General features: G+C 35.5%; 1 protein-coding gene across 1 annotated transcript in view; it reads left to right on the forward strand.

Annotated features, from left to right (window-relative positions):
- The window catches only part of AZIN1 (antizyme inhibitor 1), a 31,143-nt gene extending 19,580 nt beyond the window's left edge, over positions 1-11,563 (forward strand). The window contains exons 4-12 of the mRNA XM_010863497.1: positions 672-845; positions 2,002-2,174; positions 3,751-3,885; positions 5,445-5,526; positions 5,894-5,968; positions 6,558-6,720; positions 7,931-8,046; positions 8,622-8,836; positions 9,043-11,563. Coding sequence (XP_010861799.1) covers positions 672-845; positions 2,002-2,174; positions 3,751-3,885; positions 5,445-5,526; positions 5,894-5,968; positions 6,558-6,720; positions 7,931-8,046; positions 8,622-8,836; positions 9,043-9,154 — 1,245 coding nt within the window. The 3' untranslated portion in view covers positions 9,155-11,563. The remainder of the gene's footprint in view (positions 1-671; positions 846-2,001; positions 2,175-3,750; positions 3,886-5,444; positions 5,527-5,893; positions 5,969-6,557; positions 6,721-7,930; positions 8,047-8,621; positions 8,837-9,042) is intronic.
- The last annotated feature ends 927 nt before the right edge of the window (positions 11,564-12,490 follow it).

Genomic DNA, 12,490 nt, shown 5'->3' on the forward strand with positions numbered 1-12,490 from the left:
TCTTTTCCCAGATCGTAATTAAAATCAGTTTACTTTTTCTTTCTTTCTTTCTTTCTACGGCTTGTGGGATCTGAGTTCCCTGACCCAGGGATTGGACCCCAGGCCATGGCAGTGAAAACTGAGTCCTAAACACTGGACTTGGATTTATCTGGCATTTAGTGTACTTCCGTATTTTTAAATTTAGTTTTGTCACCTCTACAAATACTACCAACTTACCTCCTTAAAAATTGATTTCTTTTGTTCCCTTTTACTGTCTTTAACTGCAGTTCATGTTGGGGATACAGCTTTTTGTTTAGCATTCCTCATTCTACTCACCTTTTTAGGGAATTAGATCCTGTACTGTTAAAGTAGGTTTAAACAATTAAGGAATGCATGGAACGATGTAAGTAATCTCCTTCCCTTCCACTCACCAGAAGTAAAATTGGAACAGTTCGGAAGTAGAAAGTCACTCTAATTGACACTGTTTTTTTTTATTTTTTTAATCTAAAAGAATATTTTCTATGTCAGCATAGCACAGCAAACAGTCAAGTTTAAAAAGAAACAAGCCTTAAATGTGATGGTATGTTAGTATTTATCTTGGCTCATTTGTGGAGGAAAAGGGGAGTTCTTTCCTACTTAACAATACTCTGTTTTCAGTGGTTCTTATGTTTCTTTTTTCATAACTATAATAGACAGGGAAAAATGCATTTTTTGTGGGAGATCTTGGAAAGATTGTGAAGAAGCACAGCCAATGGCAGAACATAGTGGCTCAGATAAAGCCGTTCTATACGGTGAAGTGCAACTCCACTCCAGCTGTGCTTGAGATTTTGGCAGCTCTTGGAACTGGATTTGCTTGTTCTAGTAAAGTAAGTCATTTTCATTACTTTGTTATTGAACTGCAGCATTTTAAAATTGACCGTGTTTGGTGGGGCTTCCCTATTGGCTCAGTGGCAGAGAAATCCACCTGCCAATGCGGGAGACTTGGGGTCAATCCCTAGGTTGGAAAGATACCCTGGAGAAGGAAATGGCAACCTGTTCCGGTATTCTTGTCTGGGAAGTTCCGTGGACAGAGGAGCCTGTTGCAGAGTCAGACATGACTTAGCAACTAAAAACAACATTTGGTCACCAGTAGCAGTAGGAGAATTGGAGGAGGAAATGGCAGCCCACTCCAGTGTTCTTGCCTGGAGAATCCCAGGGACAGAGGAGCCTGGTGGGCTGCTGTCTATGGGGTCGCACAGAATCGGACACGACTGAAGCAACTTAGCAGTAGCAGCAGCAGCAGCAGTAGGAGAACAATTGCAAGGAAGTTTGACTTGTGCATGCATTTTTTAACTTGTTTAAATTTGCCATTTAATACTGGAAATTTACAAAGTTTCAAGTATACCAATGAAAGGAACATTACGGTGAGATGAGACTTTATAAGCTTTATCTTTAATCAGAAACTTTTATTCGTTCCTCATTCTTAGCCTAGAGCTAGTTTGATCAAGTTACTTCTGATGACAGCAAGATAATATCCTAAACTGGGAGATTTCTCTGATGGTAGTGACAGGCATACCTCAGAGATGCTGTGGATTGAGTTCCAGACAACTGCAGTAGAGCGAGTCCCGTGAATTTTTTTTATTTCCCAGTTCCTATAAAAGTTATGTTTGTACTATGTTGTGGCCTATTAAGTATACAGTAGCATTATGTCTAAAATATAATGTACATACCTCAAAAAAGAATGCTGTTGAGAAAAATGGGTGCCTGCAGACTTACTCAACACAGGGTTGCCACAAATCTTCAATTTTAAAAATGGAATTCTCTGCAGAGCACAATAAAATGAGATATGCCTGTATACCTTTTAAAAGGTTTTTAACAGAGTATAATATAGCAAGCATTACCAGAATATGAACTGTGATATACGTAATCCTAATTTAATCTTACATAATTTGAATTTAATCAGAAAATAAAGGTATATGGCAGTGATTGAAAAGTAATAGAAAGCTTACCTTTTAGATGACACTGTTTAAAATCTGTTTTTAGACTGAAATGGCTTTAGTGCAAGAATTGGGTGTATCTCCAGAAAACATCATTTACATAAGTCCTTGCAAGCAAGTGTCTCAGATAAAGTATGCAGCAAAAGTTGGAGTTAATATCATGACATGTGACAATGAAGTTGAATTGAAGAAAATTGCACGTAACCACCCAAATGCCAAGTAAGTGTAAAAATTAGGTACAAAGGCATATTTTTTTACCTAGGATTTGGGGTTGTCTTTAGTCTGGGAAAGGGAGGGGGCATTTATATAGAGCAGTGGTTATATGTTGTAATTATTGCAACTTACTACATGGAAAATACTACTAGCATTTTTATTGGCTACTTCTGATCCTTCATGGGCAACTAGGATGAGATAAGGAAATGTTGGGATATTGTATATAATCTTTAATTCAAGGAGGAAAATCTGGTTGGTAGAATGATCAAATTAAAGCTATGGCTATATTTTCACAATTATATGAACCATTCTAGTTATTTGTCATATTAGGAACAGAATATGTTCTGCTCAGCCTTTTTCCTTTTAACTGAGGGTTTAATCTGCCCTTAGCCTCGGTTTCTTAGATGGTTGTCCTTTGTGTCAGTGTCTTAGGAAACTAGTCCTTAAGTCCCTTCTCCTCAAACAGGAAGTTTAACGTTTTTACTTGTATCCTACATGGGTCCCAAGATTATTTTGCAACTAAAAACTTTACTGTTTAAAAACAAAACTTTGGGATTTCCCTCGTGGTCCAGTGGTTAAGACTGAGCTCCCAAGGCAGGGGGCATGGGTTTAATCCCTGGTTGGGGAATATCCCACGTACCACACAGTGCAGCCAAAAAATACATAAATAAAATGTAAGTTCACCATGCTTTAAACAAAAAACAAATTTTAAGGCAAAATAAATATTACCATGAACTGGTATATCAAGAGGATTTTATATAGCCTATGCTAAAAGTATACTAGTACACAGTTTGCTTTTTAATAAGTTACTGTGTGTTATATGTTACCAAAAATGTGTATCATGTCCATATTTTCCTTATATTGATAATTTTCTTACTGACTTTAATGGTATTCTTTGAAAGGTATTCTATAGGTAGAATAATTTTGCTTTTACAAATAACAGTTTTGTATAATTGTTTTTTTAAGTGATTTGTGGTTACTCAGAGATTGCCTGACAGTCTTGATCACTTTGTCATGGTTGTCATGGTTTGGAAGGAAATATCAAATATATTTGAATCAGTAGTCTAAAAGGCTGCTGTTAAGATACGTTAAAAAAATTTTTTTTCTTGTTAGATCTATGTGATTAATTGGAGGAATGGTTCCGAATAAGTGGTAGAAAGTTAGCTAGCTAGAACTTTTTTAGGAAGTTTGAAGTGTTTAAAGCCCTGATCGTTTTTACTGAAAGACAGTAATGGCATTGCTATTCAATTTAGTCTTTCTAGGTGGATTTATGGACTGATGGACTTCATTTGAAAGTAATGTCGTCTTTCATTACAGAGCCCAACCAACTCTTGCTGCTACAACAGAGTCTTAACTTCCTGCATTTTCCAAATTCCCATCCTTGTAAGCGTCATGCTTTAGTCCCTAATTGCTAGTTTTTTCTCTATACAGGATTGTTTCTCATTAGGTTCACTTGATTCATCCGACGCTGGATTATGGAGCACTGACAACATTATCAACACACTTCCTACAATCTTCAGGCTTCACATGTGCTGATGATGATGTAAACCAACTCTGCCCCAATCATCTTCCCCTCTCTTAGGGTCTTACTACATATTGCAGCAGAAGATAGTATTGGAGGTGCAGAGGGTAACATGAAGTTTGGCACTACCCTGAAGAACTGTAGGCATCTTTTGGAATGTGCTAAGGAACTTGATGTCCAAATTATTGGAGTTAAGTGAGTAGTTGTTTTAACCTTCATTTTGTTGTGATAATCTTAGTCTTTCTGTTTACCAGTTTAAGTTTTCTTTTGTATAAACGTTAATAGATTAAATTTCTGATTTATGATACATAGTTTTCTTAGTTTAGGAGAATAAATGTTTATCTTTATACTATTTTGTACTTGTATGTACCTCTCCTTCACCTAGTTAAGAGAGGAAATAGTAAATAACAGTTCAGTTAGTAATTTAAATCACTTCTTTTTAAGTTGAATGGAAGGATTTACTAGAATTCTGATGAATACCAAAATGGTTGTTGGACATGTCATTTCAGTTTTTCTTTTTCCCATCCCAAGACTTTTTATTTTCCCCTGTTTAATCCCTCAGAGGCACTTCAAAAAATCAGTAGACTATTTTATCCTCTCAGTTTTTATGTATGAGGAAACTAAGACCCAGAGAGTTAATGATTTGATAATAGTTTCTGAACCATGATCTGAATCAGATTTGGAGCAGTGACTGCCAGATTTTAAAATTGTTCATAAAGATGGATAAAGAATCACCACTGTTAAACTTAATTCTACCTTAGCTGACAATATTGACAGTATTTGAGAGTTTTCATATTTCAGTTAATTTTATTGTTAACACACAGGACAATTGATTTGAGGTGTATTCTGTGAATTTTAACGTTTTTGTAACTGCCACAATTGATACGGAAAGGACCATGTTTTAATTAAACTTTTAAATTTAATTTTATTTAATTTTTGGTCTTGCAGCATGGCTTGTCAAAGTTTAGTTTCCCGACAGGGTTCAAACACAGGGTTCCACTGCAGGGTCTGCAGTGGAAGGGCAGAGTCCTAACCACTGGACCACCAGGGAATTCCCTCAAATTTAAATAGTCCGAATCTTTGATAAATACCACTATTAATGAGCAGTACTAACAATTATCAGTATTGCTCAACTGAATTAATGTTCACTTGTATTTATTTCTCAATAGATACTTTTTTTAAAAAAAGATTTGTTTGGCTACACTGGGTCTTTTGCTGCAAGCTGGCTTCCTCTAATTCTGGAGAGTGGAGGTTACTCTGGCTTCTTTTGAGGAGCACAGGAGACGCGTGAGCTTTAGTAGTTGCAGCTCAAGGGCTTGGTTGCTCTGTGGCATGTGGGATCTTCCCGGACCAGGGATCAAACCTGTGTTGGCAAGTGGGTTCTTAACCACTGGACCACCAGGGAGGTCCCACAATAGATTTGTATATTTTCAGGTAATATTGTACATTCAAAATTGAAGATTTTGTCACCCAGTTTTATTGGGTGATTGTTACTTTACCATATGAAAAGCGTGTCCCTGTCTGATAGCTGTGAAATATAACTGATAACTTATTATTAAAAAAATTATTACCCAAACACTACCTTTTCTAAAAGGCTGGTATTGTAACTTGGGTAATTAGAGGTTCATGTTTCTAAAGCTTTAAATATTGAGTAAAGTTAATGTGAATACTTTTTTGTGTGAATATGGTGAGTTAGAAAGGAACGGCCTCTAAAATTTGCTGCAGCTTCAAATTTATTACTCTATGTCTTTCAGATTTCATGTTTCAAGTGCTTGCAAAGAATCTCAAGTATATGTACATGCTCTATCTGATGCGCGATGTGTGTTTGACATGGCTGTAAGTTTTTCGCTTAAATTATTTTGATATTTAAGCCAAGATGTTATTTAAGACAAATATTCAGCTTCTTTTCTACTTCTAAAGTATTCTGATCGTACTTATTTAAGACATGCACATTTTAAAACCTGGGTGTAGAGAGAGGCAATAGTTAACTTACTTGTATGTGTCTAAAGACAGTACAGAGAATAGCAGGAAAATACAATGAAATAATCCGCCTCTGTTAGTAGAAAGCAATAAATTTACTAAAGGTCAGAACAGAGATTATTTACCTCCCTTAGAGGATTTTTGTGTGTGTGTGTGATGTCCCTATATGCATTACAATTTGGAAAAGCGTTTAAAGATTTTTTTTCCCCTCCTGCATCTCTAGGGAGAATTTGGCTTCACGATGAACATGTTAGACATTGGTGGGGGCTTCACAGGAACTGAGTTTCAACTGGAAGAGGTAAACATTGTTCAGTGGGTCGACATCCTGGACTGATCTCTCTTTCCTTTCTACTTACATGGTGGATATGTAGACTAGAGTTTGTAGAGCAGAACTAAAGCTGTAACATTGTGTAAAATTTGTAAGAAAATGAATAGCTAATGGAAGACCTTGGAAAAGTTTAAACTCTGTAGCATAATTTTATCATGGAAAGTGTGTTTTCAGTGCTTGATGACAATGATTCATTCATTCATCACTTACAGAGCTTGAATTGTTTTATCCATGTACATATCAGTTCTCACCTTCCTCTGGTATAGAAATTGATTGGAAATTTGCTCCTTCATCACTAGTTATTGAATATAGCTATAAACAATGACTTTTCAATCACCAGGAGCCATTTGCCACTGGAATTATAACTTTTTAAATTAATGCCATTCTGATAGTTAGAAAATCAACTTGGATGACTTGAAAGCCTGCTTTATTTCTAAGCGTCATAGTCTATAATTCAGCTACTTAATTTTCCTAAAAAATTTAATTGCTGTTAATCTCTTAATGTTGTGAATTAACCAATCCAATATTAAAACCATAATATGGGTTTTAAAATCCATAGGTTAATCATGTTATCAGCCCTTTGTTGGATGTCTACTTTCCTGAAGGATCTGGCATCAAGATAATTTCTGAACCTGGAAGCTACTTTGTGTCTTCTGCATTTACACTTGCAGTTAATATCGTTGCAAAGAAAGTTGTTGAAAATGATAAGTTTTCCTCTGGAGGTAAGTTACAAAGTTTATAGTTTTCTGTTAGTAAATAATTCCAATTAGTTTGAAGATGAGTTCATTAGATACTATCACATGTAAATATAATTTTGGACATTTGATGGGTTTTGATGTTATGGGTGTTCTTCATCCATCTGTAGGGAGGAGCTAGGGAGCTTTTCAAAAAGCTATAGCTTTTGAATGCCATAGCTAACATTCCACTCCATCAGACTCTTCTCGAAGCTGATGTTTAGATAGGCTTATGTTAGATAAACTTCCCCAGGTGATTGATTCCTTTTAAGAACCAGTACAATCTTATCCCTATCAAAATAAAATAATTTTCCTCAAAGCTGATGTTTAGATAGGCTTATGTTAGATAAACTTCCCCAGGTGATTGATTCCCTTTAAGAACCAGTACAATCTTATCCCTATCAAAATAAAATAATTTTCATATCTTAAAATTTATTTCAGTTTTGTTCAATTTTTATTATTTTTCCAGCATAGATTAGTTTGGACTGCCCTTGAACTTCTTGTAAGTGGGATCATGTATATTCTTCTGTTTAAGACAGCTCAGTATAATATTTGGTAGAGCATTTCATTTTACATTTATTGCCAATTAATATTCCACTGTTTGAATGCATATACTTTGTCTCCAGTCTCCTGCCATGAATATTTGATTGTTTCCAGTTTTTGGCTATTAAGGGCAGAACTACTGTTACTACATTATTATACAGTACTACAAGTATTGTGGACATTTTTCTTAGGTGAATGATGTAAGAATAGAATTGCTGGGTCAGAGGGTAGGTGCTCACAAAGATTTCAAAATGGTGTTGCTATTTTACTCCTCTGCTGGCAATGTATATATGCAAGTTCCGATTGCTCCCACCTTTGCTAATTTCTTTTTTTGGTCATTGTTAAATTTTATCCACTCAGTAGGTGTGTATTATGGTGTATCAGTGTAGTTTTAATTTGTATTTACCTGGTGAGTAATGATGTAGAGCCGTTTTTTTTTTTAATGTGTTCATTGGTTATCCTTGGTGAAGTGTGTTCAATATTTTAAGTTAACAGTTTTAAGTTATGTCAGTATATATCAGTATATTTTGAAGAATGTGAAACCTATGAGTCAATTCTATAAATACTAATTCAGACTTTGATGTGCCTTTTAGCTGTTTTACTGTAAGTTCATCTTTGCTTTTCCTGTTTTTGTGTTGTTTTTTTTTTTAAACAGTAGGAAAGACCGGAAGTGATGAACCAGCCTTCATGTATTATATGAATGATGGTGTTTATGGTTCTTTTGCAAGTAAACTGTCTGAGGACTTAAATACCATTCCAGAGGTTCATAAGGCAAGTTTTATTACAAATATTATAAAACCTGCTTATTTGGCAGTTTCTGAATGGAGCTGTTATTTTTAGGATGCATCCCAGTTTAAAAATTGTATTTATTTTTGGATATGCTGGGTCTTCGTTACTGCACAGGTTTTTCTCTAGCTGTGGCAACCAGGAGCTCCCAGGCTCTAGAGCACAGGCTCAATAGTTGTGATGCACGGACTTAGTTGCTCTGTGGCACATGGGGTCTTCCCAGATCAGGGATCAAACCCGTGTCTCCTGCATTAGTAGGCGGTATTCTTTACCACTGAGTCACCAGGAAGCCCTCATCCCAATTTCAAAGAAATATTTTAGAATGGGGGAAGGTTGCCCCTTTTTTGAGGGTTTGTATTTCTCTGAGTCCTATTAAGTCCTTTGTTCTCTAAATTGCTGCCTTACATGGAGTTAAGGAGGAGTATCACTGCCCTTGGCTCTAGGCCTTTCTTCAGGGCCACATTTGATTTGAAATGGTGAAAAAACGCTCTTATCCACCTTCAAGTTCATTGCCTGCTTGAGTTAAAAGCTTAACAAAAAAATACTTTTTTGTCCTACAGAAATACAAGGCAGATGAGCCTCTGTTTACAAGCAGCCTTTGGGGTCCATCCTGTGATGAGCTTGATCAAATTGTGGAAAACTGTCTTCTTCCTGAGCTGAATGTGGGAGATTGGCTTATCTTTGATAACATGGGAGCAGATTCTGTCCATGAACCATCTGCTTTCAATGATTTTCAGAGGCCAGCTATTTATTACATGATGTCCTACAGTGATTGGTAAGACGGATTATTTTTTTAAAGCAGATTGGATATTTGAAGTGACAGGGTTTGCTGGTTTTAATTCTATAATGAATGCACAACTTAAAAGTAATAACAGAATGACCTTTTAAGCGTAATTGGAAGACTAGTTATTTTATAGTTCTTTTCATTGTCTGTTGTGTGGTCTTTGTGATTAAACTCAGATGTCTTGATTTTTCCCTTAGGTATGAGATGCAGGACGCTGGGGCAACTTCAGACACAACAATGAAGAGCTTTTTCTTTGTGCCTTCTTGCATTCAGCTGAGCCAAGAAGACAACTTTCCCACTGAAGCTTAAGCAGGTGTTAACGCTTCTGTAGATCTGAAGTTGCAGGTTAATAAGCTTGTCTGGTCTACATTCCAGTGTGGAAAAAATTTGAACAATCTTATTCTGTTAATTCTCTTGGAAACAAAAACTACTAGTAATAGCTATTTGGGACCAGACAAAATCAGCTCTATAATTCACTGGGGGTAATTGGGAGATTAAGATAATGTATCCAGATTTAAACCTACCAGTTTGCCCTACCCCTTAAGCGTTTAAAATAAAATATGCAACAAAATGGATGACTTAGTGGAGATGGAAGCCCATTAATTGGGTTCCCCATTAAACCGTTTACATACAAGTACACAGTTTTTATACTAAGGATTCGTGTTAAAAAGTCTTGTAAAGTTAATGTCTTTCACCCAGATATATCAAATGTCAGTGGAAGACCAGTGTAACTTCATTAGATACGTTTAGTGTATTTAGAATGTGTAAATTTGTGCTTTGAACTGTAGTTTAATAAATGTAAAATTGCATCATAGTATTTGTTGTATTTGACCTAATGTAACCCTTGTATGATTGCAATAAAATTTTGTGTAGATTTTACTGTTTTTTCAGGCTAAAATTTTGGGAAAGGGGCTAGCTAGCAAAGGTAGTTTTGAAATAGATATGTATCTGGGCTGTTTCGAAGGTTATTTTCCTTTATAGCCCATTTAAGTTTAGTTTGGCTTAGTACATTTTTCAGTTATTTAATTAGTAATTTAAGTAAAATGTTTGGTAAATCATTGTGATGTTCAGATTCATTATGGAGAGTTGATGTGCAGTAAGCATGATGTTTAACAATTTTAACACCAAAAATGTTAATCCTGCATAAACCAATTGTAATAATTAATAGGTGTTTCTGTATAGATAGAATGCATAGAGTACCTTAGTAAATCTTTGAGTCGCAAATCTTTTGGCTGAAATGGAAGATTCTATTAAATACTTGGAATAAACTTTGGGGAGGGAAATGCAGAAAACTCTGCTGCGCACTAAATCTTAAAGAAGGGCTACATCTATATCCAGAAACCTGATGCTCCTTTGCACGGAATATTATTTAAATTCAGAGTTGTGAGGGGGATGGGGTGAAGCACACCTATTTTCAATTTCTCGATTGCAGTGATTTCAAACTTAGGATTTGTTTTGTTGTTCACTTAGTTTCCTGTTATTTCCCATTTGTTCAGCAGCTTAGTGTAATTAGTTTTCATTCTTTGCATACTAAAATTTTATGGTGATTGGGGAAGTGAGTTAAGAGTCACTAACCTGACAGTTGTTGCCAGGCGTTGTTCATGGCTAGTATATTAGTAATCCTAGATCTCAGAATCACAATAGTAATAAAGTAAACAACAGGGGTCATTTTTTCCTAACTTGTTCTATGTTCAGATGCGGAATTTCTGTCTTCCAAGAGGAAATGTGACTTCACTTTGGTGCCAATGGACAGAAAATTCTGCATGTGTTACATAGGAGAAGTTTGGAATGCACTTAATAGCTGGTTTTTACACCTTGATTTCAAGGTGAAAAGAAATTGATCATGAATCTAATAAATTTCAATCTCTTAAACCAGTAGGTGCTTAATATTTTTGATTTGATTAATTCCCATTTGAATTTTATGGGTTCTATTAATTGAAAAAGGACTCCAGTCCATTGTCATCTAATTACCCTTGGAATTTTCCAAGGTATAATGTGGGGTTTTATGCAAAATTCCAAGCTACCATGCAACTTTTTTTAACTGTAATGAGGAGGAGGAATTGCTCCTAACCTTCTTTACATGTTGTGCTTTTTGGTTCAGAAATGCCAAATCTTTTAAGAGATGGTACAACTTTGAGTCCTTGGCTTAACTATACAACTTTGAGCTTCATGGCGTGTCAGTTTTGCCGTATTTAAAGGAGAGCTATTCTGTGTATAACAGCTCAGAATTGCAGGTACCACATGTGAACGATACGGTAACTTTAAAAAATGTTTGTGTTGTATTTGAAGACTGTTTGCCATAAATCTAAAGTTTGATCTTAATGTATTTCAATTTGATATGCTAAAAAAAAGTACTGAATTAATGTAACAATCTTTTTTTTTTAATCAATATTGTAAGTTCAGAATTTAACTGAAAATATAAAACCCAAATGATTTCTATATAGTAAATTGAACTGTAAAGGTAACTTGTGTGTGATTCTGAATACACAGATAAAATGTTTTTAATTCCTCCTTATGTTTTAGTTCTGCTTTGGCTTCTGTTGGGAAAGAGTTGAAATTTTACTTATCAGCTTTGTGTACATTGACTTGCAAGCATTCTTTCAGAATCTTACTTACTTTATTACATAGTAACAAATTGAATCTGATAAAATGATTCTGGGTATTACATATGGAATACTGAAGTCTTTGATAAAATCAATATATATATGTGGTCACAAAGATTTTTCTAGGGTTGCATTTTTTTAGACACATTAATTCACCAGCTTCTGAACAGTGTTTAGACTTAAATAGTTCTGTATAAATTAAGCTAGGTATTCCTTCTAAGTAAGATGGGCACTGATATCATTGAATGCAAATTTAGATGTAAAAAGTCACACCAGTTGTCTTTTTGTCCCTTTCTGGGGAGTTACTCTCAATTTCCTCACAGTAGTTAACAGGTAGGTAACTTGACCAATAATATAGTGAAGAATGCTTGCTTAATTGGCTTGGAAGAGTGAAAGAAAAAATTTCTTAGTAGTTTTCCATATTCAGGTTGTGAATAAATCCTGCAAATACTTTAATCCCTGCCTCATCCATCCTGAAGTAGGAATAGAAGTATGGTGTACAGTGCTTGCACTTGCAGGCTTTTGTGGGAACAAACCTGGTTTACGATTAACAAACCACGACTAGTTGTAGTCTAGCTTTTGCTGGAGGCTGATCTCTTCCTACTTAAAGGAATAAGCTCCCAGCTTTTGTATGATGCTTGGAGCAGGTAAGCACCATCTGACTGCTTAATTCCTTGAGCTGTATGGCTTCAGTTTCAAAGCAGTTACATTTTAACGATCTTTCAAATCCCAGTTCTGCCATACTACTGCTCATGCCTGTCAAAACCCTTTGCAGTTGATGGCTTAGTGAGAAATTTAGCACTGGGTCAATTATGGGAAATTGGAAAGTTAATCCACAGTTGACTAACAGATGAAGGGATAATGCATTGGCAATAGAAAAGGAGTTGCATAAGAGTGCAAGAGAAGATCCTCTGGTGAACTAGCAGGCTTTGATTTTGATTAAATTTAGTCCCAGATTCTAGTTAAAGCTTTTCCTAAGTGACGGTGCCAGACTCCATCCTGTGTGCCTGTGCCCACAGCTCTCACCACTCACTTTTTAGCA

The sequence above is a fragment of the Bison bison genome, unplaced genomic scaffold, assembly GCF_000754665.1.
Source record: "Bison bison bison isolate TAMUID 2011002044 unplaced genomic scaffold, Bison_UMD1.0 scf7180017864491, whole genome shotgun sequence".
In the NCBI taxonomy this organism is placed as follows: Eukaryota; Metazoa; Chordata; class Mammalia; order Artiodactyla; family Bovidae; genus Bison; species Bison bison.